Here is a 27,820-nt window from a genome sequence, read left to right on the forward strand (position 1 = left end):
GTACATTGACCACCTTATTTACATTGTATATAAAATATGTGTGCCCATATTATGAAGGTAGAACGTACATCTGTTTAACTTAGTGTCATCATACTCTGAATAATTGCCTCTCAAGTTCAAATGATAACAATATTCTCTTTATCTAGAATTTTTATAGGTATCCAGTAATAGCGATCAGATAGAGCAGTCAAGCGCAGACAACAAACCAGGAAATTGAGCCGCTTTTATCATTCTTATCATTTTACAAAAAGTGAATGAAATATTCAGACATATATGTGGGTTTAAGATAGAAAATTACCTTAAACATCACTATATTAAAAAATTATCACATTTTAATAACGGAAATGGAGGACAATTAGGTTTTCAGGGCCATAGAGGATGGTCAGCAGTAATGATGACTTAGTACCCATTGAAAACCCAGTTAAACCTCATTCAACAATATGCAAGTTTTTTCCCCCAAAGGGTTTTTACACTGAGACTAACAGTGGAACTTCATGCCAAATCAGTGACTTCTAATTTATTTCCACCTGCACAGATTTCAATAGCGCATCCTGCAAAAGAGCAATCGCTTAGAGCAACATCTGGATTTCCATGTTTAATTGCACGTGCTGACAGTAGAAGTTGCTGTCAATTTCACAGAGTAACGACAGTGAGTCTTTGACAGTTGCACCAGCATAGTTATAAATGGAAAATCTGGATCTTCATCTACTGCCAGAAATACTACAGCCTAACAACTGGTAGAAAGAATGGGCAAGTATTTGAAAAATGGAAAACAACGCTGGTGCAGTGACTATTTCATATTTTGACCAGTTTGGCCAATGTATATTAGCCTGCGTCACAACATATCACACCATTTTATAAATTATTTAACCACTAACTGTGCAACGGTCAGTTACACTGATATTCATGGTGGGTAAGCATTCTTAAAATAAAGAGCAGTCCACAAAAATAGATAATTTAGAATAACCATACGATTCAATAGCCTGGAGTTTGCATTCAGAGATTACGAAAGGGGTTATCCATTGTTTTTTATGCAAAAATAATTTCAGTCATGAAACAAAAAGGTGTCCATCAAAAAATGTATACTGTGCTTGCAATAATCCATTATTACAATTTGGAAGAGGTTTGTTTCTTTTTAAAGAGAACTTTACTTCTGCCTAAACAACACTTGTAAATTTCAAGTGTTGCACTGGATTGCTGGCCTTTTATTTCTTCATAGATTGAATTACATGGTCAGGCTAATTTTCCATGAATGAGTGGTACACTTAAGAGCTTTAATCACTTGATTAATTTTGGATAACCTGAATGAGCATTCTATTAAACAAGCCGACATTCAGAACTTTACAGTGTCCTCGAGAGTTTTCCTTGCACTGATTGTTAACTTTTAGAGCGATGTGTTTGCTTCATAATGAATGAAGTGAATCATGAATGTACAACAAAATGATTTTTGAGTGGGCATTTCTAACTATTCAATCTATGGAACTGTGCTATGAACACAAATTTAAAATTTCCTTGTGTTTTGGGACAAAAAAAAGGAAGCACATCTTGCTATTCTGTACAAGCCTTTTTTTTAATGTCAAAATTAAATTGCTGATGAAATGCAGTTTGGCATTGATACAATTATATTATTCATATAGATAGATAGAACAGTACAGCACAGAACAGGCCCTTCAGCCCTCAATGTTGTGCCGAGCCATGATCACCCTACTCAAACCCACGTATCCACCCTACACCCGTAACCCAACAACCCCCCCTAACCTTACTTTTATTAGGACACTACGGGCAATTTAGCATGTCCAATCCACCTAACCTGCACATCTTTGGACTGTGGGAGGAAACCGGAGCACCCGGAGGAAACCCACGCACACAGGGGGAGGACGTGCAGACTCCACACAGACAGGGACCCAGCCGGGAATCGAACCTGGGACCCTGGAGCTGTGAAGCATTTATGCTAACCACCATGCTACCCTGCTGCCCCAAATATATATAATATGACCCCACTTGTAAGTTTAATGGTAAAATTAAATACCATTCGTCCTATGAGCAAATACCAAGAATGTACTTTAAGTGAAGAATTAAAGAAAAGGCAAGTCAAACATCATCTAATTAAATTAGACAAAAAAAAATAAAAAATTGTTATTGCCAAATAGGATCATTAGGGGGAGCTAAACATGCAGAATTAGATTGACCAAGCTTGGCACACTGTTAGCCAAAAATCCGATTAAGGTTCATACAGGCCACTGCTATTTTTCGTACTTTTTGTTCCACTATAAACATTCCAGTACAAATTTTTAAGAAAACAAATACATTGAATACACCCAAGATATTCTTTTTTTTTAATAAAAAAGAAAAAGCTAATTAAAGCCGTGTGTCCAATGGGGAATTTGTTTTTTCGAGATTCAGGACAAGCAGTTTAATAGATTTTGTTTTTGAAACGCGGCTAAAAGTATAAAACAAAATCTATTAATAGTCATAAGTAGTTATATTAAAAGTGGAAATAAAAAAGCTGGATCAGGAAACTTAACCATTATATACTTAAAAAGAACATTCTGTGAACAACTCCTGTGGCTATTTTCTACAATGCTTGTATCCTAATACCGTAAGGCCATATTTGGCACTAGTAGTCATCGGCACATTAAATAATCCACATAAATATCCAAAGACGTTTGTGGTTTAGTAGAAGTATTTTTTTTTAAATAATAAAAATTTTAATAAATACGGTATGTATAGATCCAAATGTTATGTCAGTTTTATTGTTGGATAGGTTTGAAGCCGGAAACAATTTATCAAGTTACAGAATGGTTTCAAATTCATATTGGACTTGAAGTGCCACCATTTTTAAAATACACTTGTGCTCAATTTTGAAAAAAATCATTGCTATAAATTGTGCCAATGTAACATGTTCAAAACAGTTTACATTTTGAATGTTGCAAACCAAACCAAAGACATACGTGAAACTGTAACGTAAATTATCGGAGTTTCAGATTAAAATACGGCTGGATGTATTTCACACCTGAACACCAATGCAGTCACATTCAACTACACCTAGTTATTATTATATTATTGTCTGGTAATACAATTGCATGATACACAGTTTGCTACCATATGCCAAAGGAACAGCTCAAATGGTGAAGAAACAACAAAACAAAAAAGAAAATGCAGAACAGCAATGGCACTCCTTTTGCAAGTCAGGATATAAAGAATGTTCCGGGCACGGAGATCAAATAAATCAATATTAAAATCTTGTCACTGACCTAAATGTTTCTGACGGTTTAATGTAGTTGGCTAAAAGGTGTTCCCAATTTGCAAGCACGTTACTTGGATAGATGAATAAATGCTATGATAGAAACAAATAAGCAATCGCATCCACCAAGCATTTCCAGATTATAAACTCTTTATACAGATAGCATGCAAGCCAACACATTTTTATAGAAAAGCTACTTTCAAGTAAATTTCCAAATTCAATAGCCCGCTTTCAGATGAGTGGCGTTCACAAAACAATTGGTTCTTCTACAAGATCCTTCCTCTTTCAGCTACCAGGTCAGAATGCAAGGAAACAGAGAAAAAGGTGAAGGAGTAAATGTAGAAGAATAAATTTTGTTGCAATATGTGTTATAAATGCCACAGTCTTGACTGGACAGGGAATCTATTCAATAGTAAAATAAGGCAGTAGAATTGAAGGGAAAATTAAGATGCATATGTATTTAGAAATAGGACAAATGGCGACTTGGTTTCTCAGTTTGAATCATTGAATCCCAGCATCCCTACAGTGTAGAAAGAGGCCACTTGGCCAATCGAGTCTGCACTGACCCTCTGAAAGCGAACTCCACCAAGCCCACTATTCCTATAACCCTTTAACACATCCCTGGATGCTAAGGGACGATTTAACATGGTCAATCCACCTAACCTGCACATCTTTGGACTGGGAGAGGAAACCAGAGCACCCGGAGGAAACCCACGCAGACACGGGAAGAAAGTGCAAACTCCACACAGTCACCCGAGGCTGGAATTGAACCTGGGTCCCTAGCACTGCGAGGCAGCAGTACCAACCACCGTGTAACCTTAGCTATCTGTGCAACCTCCTCCAGACCAAAGCTTTCCCTAGAATACTTTATTCCCCCGCTCCCACAATAGCTGCACTGCTTTTACGGCCATCTGGAACCCCTCTGTTTCCCTCTCCTTTGGCTGAGATTTTGATCACCAATTCTAATATCACCTTCTGTGCCGAACCATCTATTGGCCCAATCATACCTACATCAAGCATCTTGGGGTGATGAAGATGTTATGTATTCTTGGCATTCCTAACATTGAACCAGTGCGGTGGGGGGAAAGAATATTCCTGTTCCTGATTATTATTTAGTAACCCCTCAAGGAAACAACTTAAGGACATGCCAGAGTATCGAAGATCAATAATTTGCCAACCATGTCTAGGATTGAATTCAGACTGATCCTTTATGCACAGTACCAGAAATACCAGCAGATAATGGGAGGATTTTGGTTTTAACAGATGCAGGATGCAACTTTTCAATTATTTCCAGATGTTTAAATAGTTAATTATAGTAAACAGGTAATTTTTTCCAGAGAAACCTTTGCTAAGCTGTAGATTGTTTGGAAATTTCTATGACATCTATTGATTTAACAAGGTAAGAATTGGTGCCTCATTACTCAGTATATTAAGAGTTAGTGGATGCATTTGCATTCATTGAAAAGTGAGCAAAGTAGCAGTACTCCAGCCTGAAGCAGAAAGTTGGCCCAAGCCCAACTCCACAAACTTGACTCCACAGCCTTGAGCACATATAGGTTGGCACATCCTCAGCAAAGCCGACTGGAGATGTCATCTTTCAGATCACATGAGACATAAAATCAAGGCCATCTCGGTCCTCTGAGGTTGAAATAGCCCTCCTATTGAAGTACATACCCAATTCTAATTTAAGTTACAAACAAATACGACCTTTTCAGGTCATGATTCCGGATGATAATTTATGCAAATCAGCTATTAGAAGTCTGAACAAAATGAATGGCTTGAATGTATTTGTGTCACAGTACTCATGGTGGGTTGTTTCAAAATCCAACACAAAAACATTTAAAATAAGCTCAAACTTCAAACTTGTACTTATATAGTGCCTTTAACATAGTAAAACGTCATGAAATGCTTCACAACACATTATAAAACCAATTTAGCGCTGAGTCATATTGGGTGATATTAAGACAAGATCAAAAGCCGAATCAAGAGGTATGTTTTTTAAGGAGTAGCTGAAAGGAGAAAAGGGAGGAAGAGGCAGATAGGTTTTGGGAGAAATTCCAGAGATTAGGGCCTTGGCAACTGAAGGCACGGTCACCAACGGTGGAACAATTAAATTGAGGGGTGCATTAGAAATCAGAATTGGAGCAGTGCAGATGTACTGAAGGGTTGAGGTTGTACGAAATTAGGTTACAGAGATGGGGATTGAGGAGACCATGGAACTATCTGAAAACGAGGGTGACAATTTTAAAATGAAAGCTTTCCTTAATCGGGAGCCATTGTAGATGAACAAAGTTGATGAATTAAGACACGGTCATCTAAACTTTGCTGTCTGTAAATTTCTGACGGATAGAAAGTGAGAGCCCAGGAATGTTGGAAAAGTCAAGTCCAGAAATAACAAAAGCATGGATAAGAGTTTCAGCTGGCTAGGCTAGGTGAGCCAGCAGTGGAGTCAGGCGATGATATGCAAAGTGTGAATTGGCAATCTCAGTGATGGCACGTATGTGGAAGCTCAACTTGGCCAAACCAAGTTTTAAACTGTCTGGTTCAGTCTCACAGATCTGCTCATAAGGGATGGAGTCAGGGAAGGAAAGTGAAGATAATGAATGGTTTCTGTCTTACCAACATTTAGTTGGGAGAAAATTCCTGCTTAACCATGACGATGTGAATAGGCAGACTGCCGCCTCAAGGTGACATTTGAGAGACATCATCAACATACATTTGGAAATTGATATTTTTTGGGTAATGTTGCTGAGAGGCAGCAATGATAAACAGGGAGGGATGAGTTCCTTGAAGGATCGCAGTGCTAACAATGTGAGAGCAGTAAAGGAAACCATTGCAGGTGCTTGTCTGGCATGACTGGATAGCTAAGAATGGTACCAGGCAAGTGAAGTCCTATCCATCTGGATGAGAATGGAGGGGATTGTGAAAGAGGACAGTGTGGGCAACCATGTCAAAGGCTGCTGGCAGACAGAGAAAGACAAGTAGTGATAGTTTTGTCAGAAAGAATAGGTGGACTCAAGGAAATGATTAAAACGTACAAAATTCTTTGGGGTTACACAGGGCTGGAAGGGGTTTCCATGCATCGGATAGTGCAGAACCAGGGGGGGCATAGTTGCAGAATAAGGGGGTGCCCACTTAAGACGGCTTTGAGAAAAAAATGTCTTCTCTCAAAGTGGTGAACCTTTGGAATTCTTTACCACAGGAAGCTGTGGAGGCAGAGTCCTTGAACATTGGCCTACTCCTGATCTTAATTCTTATGGTCTTATGGTATCTTTGTGAGACACTGAATATAATTTATGAATCTGATGAACTATTTTGGTACTGTCAATAACCAACCCCCATAGCCATCTATGCCATATTATGAGAATGGAGCTGGAGGACTTCTTCCTACCCCCAAAGAACGAGAGCAGTTAATGTTACTTAGGAATACCTTATATTCATTTAAATTGTCCTGCACACCCCCAACCTTCTTGCCAAAATTAAGTTCTTCAGATCCTTCCAAAAGTACAAAGTGAGATGAAAGACCCAACCTTTTTATAGCAGTGGGTTAGATCAATGCCCTACACTATGGGTAAATCTGGACAGTAAAATCAGAATCATAATTGAAGAGGATGGGAATGAAGATGTGGAACTTCCAACCTATCTTCCACTTTGTTAAGTCATGGCATATGTAATTTCCTTCACTTCCATCTGAATCATCTCCTTTTCATCCTGTCCTCCAACTCCTTGACATTAAAGCCCATCTCTCTTCCTTCACACTTTTGCCCATCTCTTTTTGATTCCGCTCTCTCCTTTTATTTTATTTCACTTCTTCCTCTACATCCATCTGTTTCGCCATGTTCTCACTCAATTAATAATAATAATCTTTATCGTCACAAGTAGTGTTACATTAACACTGCAATGAAGTTACTATGAAATGCCCCTAGTCACCACATTCCAGCACCCGTGCAGGTACAAAGAGGGAAAATTCAGAATGTCCAATTCACTTAAGCACGTCTTTAGGGACTTGTGGGAGGAAACCCACGCATACATGGAGTTCATGCAGACTCCACGGAGTGACCCAAGCTTGGAATCAAACCAGGGACACTGGCGCTGTGAAGCAACCGTGCTACCCACTGCGCTACCATGCTGCCCGAGTTTTCTCTCTTCATTATTTCCATCCCTCTTGCTCGTCCCTCTCCCACAAATAGCAATCTGAGGTCTAGTACAGTGATTGCTTCCTGTTGCCAGCAAAGCTATTCCATCCCTTAAAATTTTAGGCTGTCCAACTTGGAGGAGTAATGCAGGTCTTGGGTGCAGGATGTGAGATTCAATACGAAATGAAAAAATGAAAATCGCTTATTGTCACGAGTAGGCTTCAATGAAGTTACTGTGAAAAGCCCCTAGTCGCCACATTCCGGCACCTGTCCGGGGAGGCTGGTACGGGAATCGAACCGTGCTGCTGGCCTGCTTGAAAAGCCAGTGATAGGGTACACTCCAGATGACAGTATAGCAGATAGCTGGAATTTCAAGTAAAAGGGAATTGTATTTGCATAGAACTGGCAATGACCAGTTAACTGCTTAAATTTTATCACTTTATATCAGTGACATATAGATGCAAGAAGACAAAAAAAAATCTATTTTATTCAAAGGAACCCATTAACTGATGCCCTAGCCAGACATAAAATGATGCAATATGGTCTATGATATTGGTTTGTCAGTCGTTTCTGTCAGCGAGTTTTCCAGAGATGTGTGCTTTTCATTAATAGTTGTTGCCTGTGGCTCTGGGCAAGGAGTGGAAGGGATCAGATAAATTTCCTCGGATATTTCTTTAGATTTTAATGGTATCAAGGGGAGAAAGCAGGAATATGGTTTGAGATCAAGAATCAGCCACGATCATATTGAATGGTGGGGCAGGCTCGAAGGGTCAAATGGCCTACTCCTGCTCATTCTATAATTTTTTTCTTTCAGTAGATGCAAAGATTCTTTCTTGCAAAGGTGAAATTGGTTCAGCCAAGAATCTGGATACCCCTGACGGAAGCTCAGCTCTTCAGCTCATAACAGTGTTAAGTATATTCGCATATATCCCACTGTAAGAAAAGTTGGTCTTACCACAGTTCATCAAGCATTACACTTCTAGATTGCTCTTACAGTTAAACTGCTCTATTCACATGGTGAGTTTTTTTTAAATGTTAGCAAGTGAAAATGCCTCAGTTTAAGACAGCTGTTCTCCCTTGATGGCTGATGTATTCAAGCTATCTGAACATTGTTCTTGTATTCTATACACTATACTAGATCAGAATTCTGAATTATGGCGTTGTAACAAGAGTACGAAATTTTATATCCTATATTTATTACAAATAAATTTTGTCTCTTATGCTTCAAATAACATTCATCTGTGCTTTATATACTAAAAATATTTGCATCTCATCTGAAGAACTAGTATCATAGGCCTTATTGTATAATCGTTTGTATAGCAAGAATATCCAATTAGGCTGCCATGTCCCCAACACATGTTGCTAATTTCTATAGATATTGCTGTTGAGTGATTTGCTGCTCAACACAACAATTTTGATTTGACATGAATGATTATAAAAATCTACTACAAATAATTTGCTTCATCTATAGAATTCCATTTGCCACCTGAAGAATAAGCTGCCATCCATTTTCACAAATTTTTAGCACTTTGCTGGTCAGGTTGCTAATCATGTTCAAGTACATTTTGATTACTGGAATCAATTCCGGTAATTTGTTCAAGTGACTATATTGTTTCTAGGCATCACAATGAAGTCAGAGACTGCCTTTAGCCGATATCTATACTTGCAAACATCGTAGCAGGGCCAGGAACAAAGAGTTCAATTGCAGAACATTAACTATTCACACAGTTTAGGCAAGGGTCATAAAATAAAACTGGGATACTTGCTGCTCTGTACTCTTTGGAGCAGCATGGGGTGATACCTTTACTAACTAGATATTTAGGGCAGTCAGTATCATAAAGTCAAATTTTACTTCACTTAGATTGCCTGCCTCAACTGGCGCAAACCTCAACTGTCTAACATAGATCAGTCAGTAGCTACATTCACATTTTGCCTTTGTAGGTATTGGATGGCTTAGCTGACAAAACGATACCCAGCAGCTTTGAAATTGAATCACTGATGGACAAACAGTATCATGATAACTATCGGTTGCTCCTCCCAAATGCCAGACTAATTGGTGCTATCAACAGGAAAACACAAAGCCATTATGATGATTTAGATGCTACGCATATCAACGCAAATGCTATAATACTGTCCAGGGCTAAGTTTACTACTCCAAACTGCTTGCAAGAAAGAATTGTCTGCTCTCAGGGTTCTGCATATGTTGAAACGTTGCACCACTTAAGCCCAAAGATACTTGTCTTCCCTTCCCACAGGTTTTAGTCCAAAGGAGAACAAGCTCAGCAATGACATATTTCTCTCGGGCAGCATATAATTAAAACACATTATTGGAGCAAGGCCTATAATTGCAGTAAACATGGTTCAAATGGAGAAAAAAATTATAGATTGAATATGTTCAGACATTCAAAATATAATATAATGGGCAGGATAACAGGCAATAACATTGGGAAAAAATAGTACATATATGAATGGAATAAAAAATTGTAAAGAGAGTAGTGGAAAAATGATAAAATAAATGAAAACACATTTAGTAGCATTCCAGGTAGGAATCTTAAAAAAGTGTTGGTCACTAAAGGTAACCAGTGAAATTGGAAGCAAGACTTTTTAGATAGCCTGATCTTAGAATCAACAGATGTTTAAAATACATGTATCTATTGATCCAATTGTTAATGTTAAATTTTATTTATCAGTAATTGTATTCCAAATTAAAAATGGTCAGAACAGATCATAAAAGTTAGATACATCATAAACCTCCATTAACAACTTGTGGGAAATATACCTATTATGGTCTGCTCAGGTGAAGTGGGTGGTGTGAGTGGCAATCCACAACTTAAGGTGTCTTTCACACTTCCTGGTCCTTGTGTTGGATTTGTATGGCCTCCTGCATTAGCAGCATTTGGAATTACAGGGATATCTCCCTGAGGAATCAACACAAAAGCTGACGGGTATACCATTCTTACTCCACCTAGAGAAATGCAAAAACAATGTTTTCAAAACACACGGACGCACTAAAACGAATCACGAGGAGGTCACAACAAAACTTCATCATAACAGTCCAATATATCAAGTTTGATTTTTTTTTTCTTTAAATGTCTTCCTCTTAGAACATACAGTACAGAAGGAAGCCATTCGGCCCATCGAGTCTGCACCGACCCACTTAAGCCCTCAGTTCTACCCTATCCCTGTAACCCAATACCCCCTCTTAACCTTTTTGGTCACTAAGGGCAATTTAGCATGGCCAATCCACTTAACCTGGACTGTGGGAGGGCACCGGAGCACCCAGAGGAAACCCATGCAGACACGGGGAGAACGTGCAGACTCCACACAGACAGTGACCCAGTGGAGAATCGAACCTGGGACCCTGGCTCTGTGAAGCCACAGTGCTATCCACTTGTGCTACCGTGTCTTCTATCCAAAAGGTAAGATACTACCAGTTCTCAAAATAAATCAGGTGCTTCAGATTAAAGGTTATATACATTAGCTGATTATTTCAAGTTCTGAAACAATTATCCAAATAAGAGTCCAGTTCCATAAATATTTGATCTACCTGTAAGTGACATTCTTATCTATCATGTATGAAGTATTTTTTTTTAAATTTAGAGTACCCAATTATTTTGTTTTCCAGTTAAGGAGCAATTTAGCCTGGCCAATGTACCTAACCTGCACATCTTTGGGCTGTGGGGGTGAAACCCATGCAGACACTGGGGAGAATGTGCAAACTTCACACGGAGAGTGACCCAGGGCTGGGATTCGAACCTGGGTCCTCCGCGCCGTAGGTTGCAGTGCTAACCACTGTGCCACATGCCGCCCTTTCATGGGTGAAGTATGTCCAAAGATTGGATACTACAGCTGAGTGGCACTGTACATTATAAAATACCAGCGAGAACAATTGGTAATTTTTCCAGTCCAAGTCATCAGCGTGGCAAAATGCACGGTATTGGAGGTTTTATCACCTTTACTAACATGTTTTCAAGTACCACCTCCATACATCATGCTTAAAAACAGTGACAACTAAGGAGACAAGCAGAAGCTGTTTGTGAATACAGAAGCGACAAAGAAAAGATTACATCAGATCAAACAGGTCAATCATTCTGAGTAATGACTGATTAAATACAGAACGATACTCAAAAATGTATCTTCATCTGTGAATTTAGCCACCACTTACTAGTGAATCTCTTTGGTTTCCCAACATTCATAAGCAGATGCAAGATTTGTGTAATCACTACAAGACAAAATCACATTGCTAATTTTATCCTGGACGGAAGACCTGGAACTACCGACAGGACAGGACATCAGGCACATTCTCTACAAGGAGACAGCAAGGTACCCCAGGGCCCCGAGAGGACAGGACAGGACAGGACATCAGGCACATTCTCTACAAGGAGACAGCAAGGTACCCCAGGGCCCCGAGAGACACACTACTTGAGGAACTAATAAACACGGACAGTAAGGGGGGGGCTTGGGAACATTTGGGAACATTTACTGGCTTGGGCAAGAATATCACTGGACGGAGCCAGACGAAAATGGAGCGACAAACTGGGGGCAGAAGTGGTTTGGGGACTCTGGAGCAAAGCACCTAGTAGGGCCAAGTCCACCTCCATCTGAGCGAGGCCAAGCCTCATGCAGTTTAAAGTGGTACTTTAAACCACTCACCTAACCAGAATGAACAGGTGGGGGAATAAATGTGAATGGTGCCAGAGAGGCCCGGCCAACCACGTCCACATGTTCTGGGCCTGCCCGACACTCGTTGGGTTCTGGACAGCCTACTTCGAGGCAATGTCCAAGGCTGTGAGGGTGAGGGTGGAGCCGTATCGAGAGTGGCAGTCTTCGGGGTATCGGACCAGCCAGAACTACATATGGGGAATAGGGCGCATGCCCTGGCTTTCGCTTCCTTAATCGCATGCCGGAGAAACCTGCTCGGCTGGTGATCAGCAGCCCCAAACACAGCTGCAGACTGGCTGGCAGACCGGTCGGAATTTCTCCACATGGAGAAGATTAAATACACCATCCGAGGGTCAGATGAGGGCCTCCACAAAGCATGGGGCCCATTCATCAGCCTGTTCCAAGACCTGTTCACGGCCAATAGCGACGAGGAAGGGGTGTTTGGGGGGGGGGGGGGGGGGGGGGGGCAGAGGAGAAGGAGGGATGGAAGAAAACAAGTAAGAGCACACACAGAGTAAGAGTAAAGGGAGAAGAGGAGTAGAGAACCCAAGGGAGTTGCAGAATGTAAGGGGAGAAAAGGAAGGGGGCAAGGGTTCAGGAAGACCCCCCCCACACAGGGACAACAATTAAAAACCTCATCAGAAAGGAGGGGAACCCAGTATGTGACACCCAGGGCAAAGGTCAGTAGGAGGAGGGGCGGGGGGGGGGGGGGGGGGGGGGGGGGGGGGGGCAGACAAAGGGAACACATGTAAAAATCTCTGTAAATAATAAGCAACTTTATATGTCATTAGGAGGTGCATCACAGCTTGAGCTGTTACTCTGTGTAAACTGGAAAATACCAATAAAAATGTTTTTTAAAAATCAGAATTTTCTTTTGTAGATAAAAATATGCTGATTAAAAACTAAAAATGGTTGTAGGTCAATAATGCCTATAACTTAGAACACCACTCAAATAAATGTGATAATGGTGTTCCACAATCTCTTAATTATACATATGGTTAATTATCTTTTAACACCACTGTTTTAGAAATACTACTTCACACTCACCTACAATAACCTCAACTGCTACAGGGAAGTCATCATCACAATCCATCTCTTCTTCCTCTTTTGTTTCTTTCTTCTTCAATACCATTGGATAGAAGTATTGCCACTCTTCAATTAATTTCCTTGTAGCTGGATCAGACATCTTGTATGTCTGGCCAGTAAGCGTGCCATTCAGTCCAAATGGACTAATGATGACTGCAAACAAATAAATTATATTTTGAAATTTCTTTCTAGTGTACAATAATTGTTTTGTTGTTGATGCCTAACATAGCAAATCATTTCTAAGAATCATGAACTAGCGTTAAAAATGGCCCAAAAGACTGGAGCTTTCAAAATAGAGATGTAGATTTTAAAATTTCAAATAAAATTGACATGGATAGATTTGGATATGCAATGGCGTACGTTAGGAGTCATTTCAAAAATAGTCAGATTTTCAAAACTAGCACTCAATTGGTTTCATGCAGTTACCTGTATTAAATCTGGATTTAGGGCTAACGCCAAGTACGTGTGTTTTTCCAGCACGCCGCAGATGTAACATTACACAGGACTAATTTTCATTTACCCTTCAAAACACAAATGTCTTTAACTCATATCCTTGTCAGCCTCTATCTCAGGCAGAGTTCGACAATTCACTACCTCGACAACCTACCCGACCCTGAATTAGCCTCCAAAATCTGCTCCGTTGCAAAGACTACCTGTTACTCCTTCAGCAACATTTCTTAAGCATTCATCCAATCTTGTGCCACCTCAGTCATCTACTGGCCAACTTACACCACGAGCTTATGGAAAACAATTGCTGCATCCTATCCTGTAACATTGGTTCCTGGTCTCTCGACAGTTCAAAGTTAACCTATTGGTGAACTTTCCCCCAGCTTCAAGCTCTGAAATTTCCTCCTCAAAATGTTCCACTGCCTGCTCTTCCTTCTGGCCCTCCTTAAACCTACCAGCATTGCAAGTTTTTTGCCACCCTTCCAATCATCTCTAGACTTGATGTTCAACTTTAAACAAAGACTTTGAAGCGCTCAGGAAAATCTTTCCAAATTAAGTGCAATATAAAATGTATGTTATCTTTCTTATTAAAATTTCAGAAGTTTTCTACTCTACCTAACTTTAATCGCTTTGAATTTTAAAAAGGGGGAAATAAGCATGCTTCTAATGAATAAGATTTCTGACATTTGCAAAGTATTAAACACGCAACTGTTGAGTTATCAGTTCAAGTTTCTATATCATTCCAACAAAAACCCAACAATGGTTGACAATAAAGTGGAAGTTTCTATAAAATACCATCATCAACAAACAGTACTTCAGATCGCAGGACTTGACTTAAGTGGTTATAAAAAATATTTCAATAATTAACCTTGGAAAGGTGTGGCTGACAAGAGTGCCATGTTGATGTGCTCTTCGTTGACAAGGTACACAGGTTGGTGTTGAGCAATTTCAACACTTGTGCAGACATTGCTCTCTCCGTGCAGAAAGAAGGTGAAGGAACAGGAAAGGTGCTCACTGTGAAAGATCAGAAAAGTTGATTGTATGAATTATCACTGTTCAAAAACATTTTTCTCCTTGGAGACAAAACATAGGAATATAAGAGCAGGAGTAGGACTTCCAGCCCACAGAGCCCACTTTCCCGCACTATTCCCGTATCCCTTGATGTTAATGATATCCAGAAAATCTATTGAATTCTGTCTTGAACATGCTCAATGAGGAGCTTCTACAGCCCTCTGGGTAAAGAATTCTAAAGATTCGCCACCTTCCTGAGTGAAGAAATTCCTCCACATCTCAGTTTTAAGTGCCCTGCCCTTTAACACATGGTACGGTAATCGCAAAACATATTGTAATGGTAAATAGAAAAAGAAACACTGGACATTGGTGGAACATGGCAGTTTCCTAGCCAATACCATGAAAGGGAGGGAAGGTGGTGAAAAATGTGGTTTAAAATGTGCAGTATTCCGAGAACAGTAATTGAGATGGGAATGATGCACAATTGGTATAAATATTGTCTATGATCCAGAAAGAGGAATGAGTTATGGGCAAAAATCCAGGTCTGTTTCGTGTTTTCTTATTCAGATGAAATTGGCCTTAAAATCCAAAAACAAATACAGAACAGGAAAATCGAAAATTTGTTCACCATTAGGTGAGTGGGCTTTTTTTGTGAACATTTCTAAAATGTTTCAATCATTAATCATCGTTTCTTCAGCACAAAAAATAAGCACTAGACCCTTTGTGAAGTAAACAACATCGAGGGCCGAAGGGCCTGTTCTATGCTGTACTGTTCTATGTTCTATGTTCTAAATAATCAACAGGGATGATAAAAAATTGGAGACCACAATTGATGATCACAAGAGTGTAATTTGCACCCATCTTATGATTATTTGTAGAAAATGTTCTATTTTCCATGTAATACATTAACTTTCATTTAATTACATTAACTTATCTTCAAAAATGGCAAATCATAAACAAAGTTCCAATCATTGACACTGAATCCAACTAATTGTTGTAACGCCAGTTTTAGTAAGGTTGAAACCAACCCATAGCAGGATCCAACCTAACGGATATAATTTAATTTTTAATGACTGCTCCGAGACACCATGAGCAGTAATCCATTAATTCTACTTGGGTGATGATGCTACATCACACTGTTTGTGACTTAGTTTACGATCTCTGATATATCATAATTTTTATCATTTCTATCTCAAGTTCAAACTCAAGTTCAATGTTAAACAAAGTCAGTAAAGTTTCTAATTTTTGCAGTGCAGATTCAGACAAATCAATTCAATGTTTGAAGTTCTGTGAACAGAAATTGTTCATCCGGTGCAAGAACATCTAATGGTGTTGTAAAATCTGGGCCTAACCGTTCCTGATGCAAACTCCTGCCCTTTTTGGAAAAAAACATTTCATGAAATCGTAGAATCCCTAAAGTGTAGGAGGCCAATTAGGTCATCGAGTCTGCACCGACCCTCTAAAAGAGATCGCTATTTAGGTCCATCCCCCCATCCTATCAATTTGGATACCAAGGGGCAATTCAGCATGGCCAATCCACTGAACCTGCACATCTTTGGACTGTGGGAGGAAATCGTAGCACCCAGAGGAAACTCAACGCAGACATGGGGAGAATGTACAAAGGCCACAGTCACCCAAAGTCGGAATTAAACCTGGAACCCTGGCGCTGTGAAGCTGTAATGTACTACCACGTGGCCCTTCAGCAGTTTAAAAATGCAATAATGCACTTAAAAAGATCTGGTTTGTGCATGGGTTTTATCCATTATGAACTGTATCCAATTTATTCGAGGGCTGCAGGAAATCAGCTGCAGCATTTCATAGAATTTACAGTGCAGAAGGAGGCCATTCGGCCCATCGAGTCTGCACCGGCTCCTGGAAAGAGCACCCTACCCAAGTTTAACACCTCCACCCTATTCCCATAACCCAGTAACCCCACCCAACACTAAGGGCAATTTTGGACACTAAGGGCAATTTATCATGGCCAATCCACCTAACCTGCACATCTTTGGACTGTGGGAGGAAACCGGAGCACCCGGAGGAAACCCACGCACACACGGGGAGGATGTGTAGACTCCGCACAGACAGTGACCCAAGCCGGAACCGAACCTGGGACCCTGGAGCTGTGAAGCGATTGTGCTATCCACAATGCTATCGTGCTGCCCTTAACTGCAACTGGGTTAACTGCATTAACTGCAACATGCAAAGAAAGCTAGTATACTATATTGGGATTTTGTTTTTAAATCCACGCACAAATGTACTTGTTAAATTATGACTTTCAAGAGAACAGAAACTTAAAATTCGAGCATCAAGATAAGCGGTGTTAAATGGAGCCCAATAGCAGATTCTGGCACTCAACTAAGTTTTACTATCGAAAACAGCCAACTTAGACATCGTTTTAAATCTCCAAATATATTTTACAGCTGTGCCTGGAACTCAAATGTCTGTGTTTGTAAAGCTCCTGTTCATCAAATCTGGCAAAAAAAATCAAACAGCATAACTGCATTAAATGTTTAGAACAGATGCCAATTTGTCCAGTTCAAGCAACAGATTTTGTACGGTCCTCTGAATTTGGGATTAAAGGTCTTGTCTGTTACAAAGTAACTCTTGTCTGTTTAAGTGACTGTTTTTTTTGTCCATGCCAACATGGGCTGAAAATAACACAATATATTTAGATTTGCGAATAATAAACCTAAATTGGAAGCACCCAAAACAAATTCTAACCATTAACAATTTTATTTCAGAACTGTACTGTAGGAGTGCAAAGTTGCATTTCATAACTTGAAGACTTTGCGGCCAAAGTAATCAATATCATTTTTGCCTGTACAACTTAATGGATGAAAATAAAAATTGACATAACCTTTAAGGAATTTCTCTGGAAGCCAATCAACAAGGGTGAAGGAAGGCAGCACAGTGGCACAGTGGTTAGCACTGCAGCCTCACAGTGCCGAGATCCCAGGTTCGACTCCGGCCCCGGATCACTGTCAGTGTAGAGTTTGCACAAATAGCCCGTGTTTGCGTGGGTTTCATTCCCACAACCCAAAGCTGTGCAGGATAGGTGGTGGATTGGCCACGCTAAATTGCCCCTTAATTGGAAAAAATGAATTGGGTACTCTAAATTCATTTTAAAAAAACAAGTTGAAGGAAGACAATGAATTTCCTTAATTTCATGCAAAACTTTACCCCAACCCCTGCCATTTCAAAAATGATTGAAATAAGCAACCCTGTTTCAACTATTTATGGTACATTCAGTCCAAAATTCTTTAGACGTATTCCTCTAAGAGGACTGAAACCACATTAAAGACCATTTAGATACAGTAATTATTATAAAGTGCTTCCAAGCATTTGTATTTCAACATATTGTGCATCTTTCACTTCAATTTTAAAGTAATGTTATACAAAACGCCATACATAAAGATTGTATTATATGGACAGTATATTGTTAGTTACAGCAGTGTGAAACTTCTTAATGAAACTCAAACCTGCTGTTTGGTAAAATCTTGAGCATTGCTGAAAAAAAAGACATGCTGTCAAAGCTTGTCATCTTGCATTTAACAGGATAGCTTGCAAGAGCTTTTCAACAGTAATGGGAAAACAGCAACGTATACTGCTTGGGAAGAGGGTGCCATCTGGTTGGCAAGTAAGCTGATTGGGTGGAAGCATTGTACTCTATTCTCGTGTATTGCTGTTCCCCTGTTACTGTTGGGTTTTGTGAGCTATCCTGATGAGTGCAAGACAAAAAGCTTTGTTAGCATGTCTCTTTTTTCAGCAAAATGCATCTGAAGTTATTTGCCTTTCAGAGTCGATAATCACAGCTCTGGATCAATATAAATAGCAACACAATGCAAATTCAAAATCGGATTCAAAATAATTAAGTAAAACCACAATTTTTGGTTCCTCTATATCTGGACTAATTTCTAGTGTACCGCACATTAGCAAAACTGCTTTGTTGCCATTACTTCATAATGACAGGTCAGTATTACAATTGTTCTCCCATCAGTCTCTAATTACATCAGAAAGTAAGCATTTTGAAAATGTAACACATTCCAACATTCATGAATCTGTAGTACAATGTTCTAAGTTCTTCTAAACACTTACACCTATATTTAATTTTCAAAACTAGTACATTTGAATGGAAATCGACTGATTTATACATTTATTCCAATAATTTCACTAAGCAGCTTTTCTTTTCCCTCTTGATCAACTTTAAAATGATTTTCAAAGTGGGGGATACTTTAAGATATTTCATCATGGTCTGCACAAAAACTGCATGATGACCTTTCACCATGTGTGCTTGCTAAAGACTTGCTCCAAACATGCTCTCAATTTTCAAAAAAGCACCTGAAAAGTTGCCATTGCTCCATTTTTTCCCCCCACACAGCAGCTGTTGGTAATCGGCTGGCACTGCCATTTCTACTTCCTCTAAAAAAGATTTTGGTGCTTTACTCGCAATAGAATTCCCCTTTATCTTGCTCCACCATCCTTTGGCATTTAATCTCTTCTGTCCTTCACACTAACACAGACATTTGCTTTTGTTCTTTCCCTTCCTCTGTACTTACTTCAAACCTGTTAACACGCCTTACTTTTTCCAATTGTTATGAAAGGTTACTGACCGGAAACATTAACTCTGTTTCTCTCCCCACAGTGCTTCATAACCTACTGAGTATATCCAGTATCACTTGTTTTATTTCATTAGATAAACAATTGCTGTGCTTGAGAGAATTTTGCCTACAATTTAGGTTTCTAAGTACATTTACACTTTCACCCCTATTGTCCTGAATTTCAATTAATCGCTCTGGGTTTTCTCATCTCACTTGGCAACAGTCAGTTCATCCAACCCTAAAACAAATAAAAGAACCAGAAAATAAAGAGTTTGATTCTTGGAAAATTGTTCCTAACAGAATACTAATATTGAGCTCCAATCTTATTTAGTTCTGATAGGCCAAATGACGATGTTGTACTGACTATGACTCTTCATTTTTTGATCTAAGCTAAACCGGAGACCAAATATGTAAATTGTAATTTCAGAAATCAGTAATTTTATCCATTTCAAGGAGGAACAAATAAATCTTAAAATATGCGTAGGCAAAATCTACTGCACTAATCGAAACAGCTCTGCCTCAAATCTAAGTAATAGTCCAGTCTCCCAACACCAAGACTGGCGGGTAATTACTTTAAAGCCTGAAATGCCCTCTAGAACAAAGAACAGTAAAACAGTGAACATGAGCTGAATATATTTTAGTGTGCATCCTGTGAGAAGCTTCACAAATGGTTTATTAAGCAATGAAATGAAACTGGGAGGTATATTGATTTCACATGAAACCATTTTGCTTTTCTTAAATTACTGACTATGTTTAAAAATTCCAAAACAAATCTAATAAATGCCAAGGTGGTTTGTTCGTTAATGTCCAATTGAAGAATTCTCTACAATCTCTTAAAATCTACTTAATTCACACAAACATTCACATGATCATATTGATTTAGAAAATATTTGAAATGGATAAAGTTCAATTTTATTTTCTTCATAACCTGATCATTTTCATGCCACCAGGCAAGTGGAAAAAGGAAAATATCTTAACTGAACATTGGCTGTACCATTCCTCAGAACTAAATGCTCAAATTCATTTATGACTGGCTTGAAATTAGTTTTCATATTTTGGAGTTTAAAACAGGTAAAAGTAATAACCTTTGGAGTATGAGTCAGTCTATAGAAAACAAGTCAGACGTTTTGTGTGCAGCAATAGAAAAAAGAACGCAAAGCCGTGAAATATGGAAAGAGGTTTAACTCATCACACTTGGAATCATGGAATCAGTGCAGGAAGACGACATTTGGCGCATCGAGTCTGCACCGACCCTCCGAAAGACCCTGCACCTTACCAATAGCTGCTGGAAACTAAGGGGCAATTTAAGCATGGGCCATGCTTAAATCCACCTCACCTGCATATCTTTGGACTGTGGGAGAAAACCCACGCAGACACGGGGAGAACGTGCAAACTCCACACAGAGATTCACCCAAGGCTGGAATTGAATCGGGGTCCCTGGCGCTATGAGGCAGCAGTGTTAACCACTTCAAGTAACCAATTACTTGTATCCTGTACACAGTGAGCATTTAAACATCATCTGTTCACTATGTATTTGCAGCATGCTGATGGTAACGTTACACAGAAACTAGCCTTTCCTATATTGAAAATAAATCTGCTGCTTTTCAAATTTTGTGTAAAAAGGCAAGATGTCCCACAATTTATTATTACAGTTTATGCTCACTTCCAATTAAATCAACTAATTCCAATGAGCAAATTATTTAATAGCTAATTTCATATTTCTTGCCTTGATGTATTTACTGATTACTCCTTAAGAATCATAAAAATTACAACCCATCAAACCCATATTGGTGCTCTCCTCTTTAAGCTACTCTCCTTATACTTAGATTTTTTTCCTTTTCAGATACTGCCCAAATTCCTTTCTAACGATGTATCTCTACATCAATGGTTACCTGCAGGGTAAACAGGAGGATGACATTTGGCGATTCCGACTGCTCATCCAGTTCATGCCCATTTATTACTAATCACAAACTTTTGCAAAAGTCTCTACTAGCCCTCTAGGCCAACATAGAAAAAAGCAGAGTTAATTGTCTTTTGCTTGTATTATAAGCAACACAGAACGATCTTGAAACTTCAATATAGTATGCGCCCTAACTTGCCGTTTCTCCACTTCAAAGTTTTTCAATTTAGAATTATGATTATCGTTGTTCCTTCCCAAAATATCATTTCATATTTTTGGCATTGAACTACATCCATCACCTACCAGCCCAGTAAACTAAACTATGCATCCTCTAATCTTTTTCAGTTTATAACACTCCTTAAATTGACCGCAAGAATCTTCAGAGAGTCGTGAACATCGGCCAGTCCATCACATTAACCCGCCTCCCATCCACCGACTATCTATAGCTCCCGCTGCCTTGGGAAAGCCGGCAGCATAATCAAAGACCCTTCCCACCCGGTTTACTCACTCTTCCAACTTCTTCCATCGGGCATGAGATACAAAAGGCTGAGAACACGTACAAACAGATTCAAAAACAGCTTCTTCCCCACTGTTACCAGACTTGGGGCAGCAGGGTAGCATTAGGGGCAGCAGGGTAGCATGGTGGTTAGCATAAATGCTTCACAGCTCCAGGGTCCCAGGTTCGATTCCCGGCTGGGTCACTGTCTGTGTGGAGTCTGCACGTCCTCCCCCTGTGTGCGTGGGTTTCCTCCGGGTGCTCCGGTTTCCTCCCACAGTCCAAAGATGTGCGGATTAGGTGGATTGGCCATGCTAAATTGCCCGTAGTGTCCTAATAAAAGTAAGGTTAAGGGGGGGGGGGGGGGGTTGTTGGGTTACGGGTATAGGGTGGATACGTGGGTTTGAGTAGGGTGATCATGGCTCGGCACAACATTGAGGGCCGAAGGGCCTGTTCTGTGCTGTACTGTTCTATGTTCTATGTACTCCTAAATGACCCTCTTATGGACTGAACAGATTGTTACTACACTCCTGTATGCTTCACCCGATGCCAGTGTCTATGTATTTACATTGTGTACCTTGTGTTGGCCTATTACGTATTTTCTTTTCATGTACTAAATGATTTGTTTGAGCTGCATGTAGAACAATACTTCTCACTGTACCTCGGCTCTCGTGACCATAAACAAATCCAATGCAATCCAATGCCATCTGTTCCTTTAACATCACCAATGGTGGCTGTTCCTTCAACTTCCTTTATCTTTTTTCCAATTAAGCATTTGGTACTTTTAGCACCTTATTTTCCCTTGTGCCCTCTGAAACACCTTAGTACTGTTTTTTTTCGCGGCTGAAGGTGTTACACAAGCGCAGGTTGTTTTCACTGTTGATCACATTTGATTGCAAGCTTATACTTGCGAGTTATCATTATGCCAAGTAGCTACCTAATGCACATGAATTGTGTATATTAAGTATTCTATTGCAGGATTAGTCACATTATGATTAAAGTCGACATTGATATACATCCAAAAATAAAACTGCGACTTGGCTTGAAGTTTATTCTACTCACCTAGGAATAACTATGGTGAGTAATGAAAAAGCTTAAACAAACTTTTCATCCATTCATAGATTCAATATCCAGGTAACATTCCTGGATGCCAATCATGCATTTACGAGACAAACACCTTCCCACGGCCATCGCGCCTCCCCCAATCATGCATTTACGATCAAATAAGTCTCCGAGATATAATTCAGGGATAAGAGGGGCTGAACCTAAAAAAGTCTGATGATACCACTTTTTAAGACCTGTATAGAACGTATTTGGTTCCAGGCTACTTCAAATAGGTGGCATTATTAGACTTCAAGTGGGTAGAACATTAGATTTTCCTTTGCTTAACCTTCTACTATCAAGACTGTAGACCAGTGCATTAGTATAAATCATCAAAGGAACCTCAGCATGTACACATTATCGCACACAGCACAAAGTATTGTATGAACAACTTCAGGTTAAAAGAGAACTTAGAAAAAGCATAGGAAATATTTATATCTCACCACATTCTACAAACAAGTAACTGGGTGGTCCGCTCCAAATACTGGTCAAAGAAATGGCATAACAATTATCAGTTAAACTGTTCTTGTTTAAAAAGGAAAAACCCTTACTATCCAATTCCAATTAAGTAACCCAACGGTTCAAATGCCACTTATATGAAGTTGACAAAACAGGTCACTTGCTCGTCTGTGTAGATATTTTTAGAGAGAAAGAGAGAGAGAGGCACACTTTCAAGAGCAAATCCAGTACACCTGTCTTATCAGACTCAAATCCTATGGCAAACTGTTATTCAACTTAAAAATCTGAAAGCAGACTGCAAAACTATGAACCAATCTGGCGCCTCCCATTAATTACATCAAGGGTATCCCACGAAATTCCATGACCTCGTTATCCAGGGCTAAATAGGAAGGGCGGCACAGTGGTTCGCACTGCTACCTCATGACGCTGAGGATCAGAGTTCGATGCCAGCCCGGGTCACTGTCTGTGTAGAGTTTACCCATTCTCCCCATGTTTGGATTTCACCCCCACAACCCAGCAGGCTCGGTGGACTGGCCACGCTAAAAATTACCCCTTGATTGGAAAAAAAAGAATTGGGTACTCATTCATATTATAAAAATCTAGGATTAAATACAATCCATCAAATCATCTACACTCCAGGAAACTGTCCAAAATATAAATAATGGAACTTTACCTGTAACAAGTGGTTGGAATGAATGATTATCTCACACTTTTACAACACCTTAATTACAGCTTCAGCAGACATACTTCATGTATTGTGAACTACATTTGGAGGCCGGTTTAGCTCAGTTGACTAGACAGCTGGTTTGTAATGCAGAGTGAGGCCAGCAGCGTTGGTTCAATTCCAAACCGGCTGAGGCTACTCAAAAAGGCCTACCTTCTCAACCTTGCCCCTCGCCGGAGGTGTGATGATCCTCAGGTTAAAACCACCAGTCAGCTCTCCTTCTCAAAAAGAAAAGCAGCCTAGGGTCATCTGGGACTAATATGCCTTGGCCTTTATGTATTTTAAACCAGGATTTTTAATAAAATTATTGCCACAAATATAAAACATGATATACATATCAATGTCTTACATTCATCATAAACCATTGAATTACTTCTGCAGTCGCTAGTGAGTTATTATTAGAGTTGTTTTCCTTTTTTAAAATTATTTTACCGGATGTGGATGTCGCTGGTTAGGGCAGCATATATTGCTCATTCCTAGTTGCCCTTCAGAAAGGTGGTGGTGAGTTGCCTTCTTGAACCACTGCAGTCCCTGAGGTGTAGTTACAACCACTGTGTTGCTCAGGAGGAAGTTCCAGGATGTTCTCCCAGTGACAGTGAAGGAGCAGCAATATATTTCCAAGTCAGGGTGGTGAGTGACTTGGAGGGGAACCTCCAAGTGATGGGATTCCCAGATATTCGCTGCTCTTGTTCTTCTAGATGGTAGTGGTCGTGGGTTTGGAAGGTGTTGTCTATGGAACCTTGGCGAGTTACTGGAGTGCATCTTGTAGATGGTGCACACGGCTGTCACTATTCATCAGTCGTGAAGGGTTTGAATGTTTGTGGAAGGGGGAGCTATCAAGTGGGCTGCTTTGTCCTGGTATGTTGAGCTTCTTCAGTGTTGTTGGAGCTGCACTCATCCAGGCAAGTGGAGAGTATTCCATTACACTCACGATTTGTGCCTTCTAGATGGTGGACAGGCTTTTTTGGAGGGGATGGGGAGTTACTCACCGTAGGATTCCTAGCCTTTGACCTGCCCTGGTAGCCACAGTATTAATGTGGCTAGTCCACATTAGCTACTGTATACTGGAGTCATTGGACCGGCAAACATTTGAACATTATCTGATGCACCATGATTTTCAAAAGTATGAGCTGAATGCAGCTGGGCTAATTTTTGGGTTCTAAGTTTAACAGTCACCTGATCTGACCAGTTCGCTGACTTTCCAGTTATTCTCTGCCTTTACGATGAGATAGGAACCCAACTGAAGAATCAACTATACGAGAGCGTGGAGAGCACTTGTGCATCCACTCAACAGCCAACACTCGTGGATTACCTCGTGGCTTGGGGACATTGAATGTTATCACTGCTGGGATTCTTTAGGAGCAAATCAGTGGAGGCAATGGGAGGAATGAGGCATGAGCGGGGGGGAAAACGGTGCTCAATGATGTATGTAAAAAAATGAAACAGACAGACTCTGGAGAGGCAGCAGATATTGGAAAAAGGTTTCAAATGGTGCAATTCCACATAATTGAAAAGTCCAAAATTTGCCATTTGGCAGAAATTTCTCATCCCTGATAATTGCCCCACTGAAATGGTCACTGGAGTGTAATGGAAAAAAAGATTATGCCAGTGTTACTCAACCAAGTACTCACACCAAGTCCATTCGCCTACCTTCAGATACCTAGATCTTAAGCTTGTTTCCCTCCCTACGCCTCCGCTGTACCTGCCTCGTTTAAGATAAATCTGAAAATCTCCAATATTAATTTGATAAAAAATGAATGTAGCAGATTCTATGTGATGATTTTCGCATGTCGATTAACTTAAACAAGACATCTTTAGCAAGCAGATGAACATCCAACCTACAGGAGTTCACTACTAAAAGGGCATATCTCAGACACATGCCTTGGCTAGTGTATCTAAAAGTGATGAAAATAGCTCTCCAGTTCACACACAATGAGATAGGATATGGTCAGAACATTGCACATCAACCTCATGTGTGGTACCATCAATAATCAATCCTGTGCACTAAAGTGACATGTGCCTGGTAAATTATTTAAAGATGAGGAAGCTCCTTAAGTGGCCATCAGTGGAAGAATTCAACAATGGTGCAATCACGGCAAAATACGTAAAGGACTAATGTGACGAGCAGGAAATGCCGTATCTTAATATGCTCATCACAGAGCAGAAATAACAAAAGTTCCATTGAGCCCATCAAAATGTATCTCTCCTTTTTCCCATGTCATTTTGACTAGCATCAAACTGTGTTGCAAGATGTTTAATGTCTTCTGACTAATATTTTATTTGACAAATTATTTCAAATGTTTATCACCGTGAGTTATAAATACTTTTGACTACTCGTCTGCAATACTGGATACAAATTTGCTGGCTCGCTGGACCTATCTTTATGCTTGTTAATGTACCAGATCCTTGGGCCAAGAAGGTGAGGAGCAGCAAGTGGGAGAATTCGGTAGTGCGGATCTACCAGGACTGGAGTGCGGAGGTGGCTAAGCGGTGGGCCGGGTTTAACCGGACGAAGGAGGTGCTTCATAAGAAGCACGTAAAGTTTGGGATGTTGCAGCCTGCGTGCCTGTGGGTAACTTATCTGGATCGGCACTACTATTTTGAGTCCCCAGAGGAGGCGTGGGCCTTTGTGCAGAAGGAGAAGCTGGACTCGAACTAGGGGTTGGGGGTTGCGGGGTCGGTTGTATTGTTATATTGCTGGTTTTTGCTTTTGTTGTGTTTTCTGTACTTTTGTAATTTTGACATGGTTTCTTTATGTGGGTTTTGCTGTGTTTTCGGGGGGGGGGGGGGGGGGGGGGGGGGGGGGGGGGGGGGGGGAGAGAGGAGGGGTATGGTCTGAGGTTTGTATTTTGCGGGGGATGTTGGGGGTTTGTTGTATTCGATATGGGGTTGGGGGATGGGATGGGGCTGGTATTTGGGAGCTGCGTCAGTAGGGTGGGGTGAGGCAGTGTGAAAGCGCGGGCTTTCCTCTGGTTTCCCGCGTTGCGGGGCTGGAGGGGTGGAGCTGGCGGTGGGGGCGGGGCCTCTACTGGTTTTTATTTTTTATCGGGGATACCGGGTTGCTGCTGGTACGGTCAGGAAGGAGCCGGTGTGGGCGGGGGGGGGGGGGGGGGGGGGGGGGGGGGGGTGGGGGGGGGGTAGAGGAGAGGTGCTGTCGCCGTGGGGACTGGGGCGGGCGGGGTGTGCTGGCCTGGGGCGGGCAGTCGACAGGCTATGGCTAGTCGGCGGGGTAGGGGGGTGGGATGCCCTCTGATCCGGTTGGTCACCTGGAATGTGAGAGGACTGAACGGGCCGGTTAAGCGGACTAGGGTATTTGCTCATTTGAAGGGGCTGAAGGCGGATGTGGCGATGCTCCAGGAGACCCACCTGAAGGTGGCGGACCAGGTCCATCTGGGGAAAGGGTGGGTAGGACAGGTTTTCCACTCTGGGTTGGATGCGAAGAACCGGGGGGTGGCGATTCTGGTGGGGAAGAGGGTGTTGTTTGAGGCATCTGAGGTGGTGGCGGATAAGGGGTTAAGGGGGGTAGGTTTGTTATGGTGAGGGGTAGGCTACAGGGAGAGAAAGTGGTATTGTGTATGCCCCAAGTATTCTTTTTTCTCCCACGTCCATAGGGTTTATTCCAGAATAGACTTTTTTGTGGTGAGCAGGGGATTGATTCCGAGGGTGGAGGAGGCCGAGTATTCGGCCATTGCAATCTCCGACCACGCTCCGCATTGGATGGATTTGGAGATGGGGGAGGTACGGGACCAACGCCCGTTGTGGCATCTGGATGTGGGGTTGTTGGCGGAGGAGGTGGTGTGCAGGAGGGTCCGGGGAAGTATTGAGGGGTACCTCGAGGTTAACGATACGGGGGAGGTCCGGTGGGGATGGTCTGGGAAGCCCTGAAGGCAGTGATTCGGGGGGAGCTGATATCCATCCGGGCCCACAGGGATAGGACGGAGAGGAGGGAGAGGGAG

The 27,820-nt window shown here is 40.9% G+C and overlaps 1 protein-coding gene across 1 annotated transcript in view; it reads right to left on the minus strand.

Moving 5' to 3' along the window:
* The window catches only part of LOC119962803 (mediator of RNA polymerase II transcription subunit 13-like), a 311,329-nt gene that overhangs the window by 97,800 nt on the left and 185,709 nt on the right, over nucleotides 1–27,820 (minus strand). The window contains exons 5-7 of the mRNA XM_038790899.1: nucleotides 14,444–14,589; nucleotides 13,090–13,281; nucleotides 10,160–10,345 (exon numbers count right to left, since the gene is read on the minus strand). Coding sequence (XP_038646827.1) covers nucleotides 10,160–10,345; nucleotides 13,090–13,281; nucleotides 14,444–14,589 — 524 coding nt within the window. The remainder of the gene's footprint in view (nucleotides 1–10,159; nucleotides 10,346–13,089; nucleotides 13,282–14,443; nucleotides 14,590–27,820) is intronic.

Source organism: Scyliorhinus canicula, chromosome 1 (assembly GCF_902713615.1).
Source record: "Scyliorhinus canicula chromosome 1, sScyCan1.1, whole genome shotgun sequence".
In the NCBI taxonomy this organism is placed as follows: Eukaryota; Metazoa; Chordata; class Chondrichthyes; order Carcharhiniformes; family Scyliorhinidae; genus Scyliorhinus; species Scyliorhinus canicula.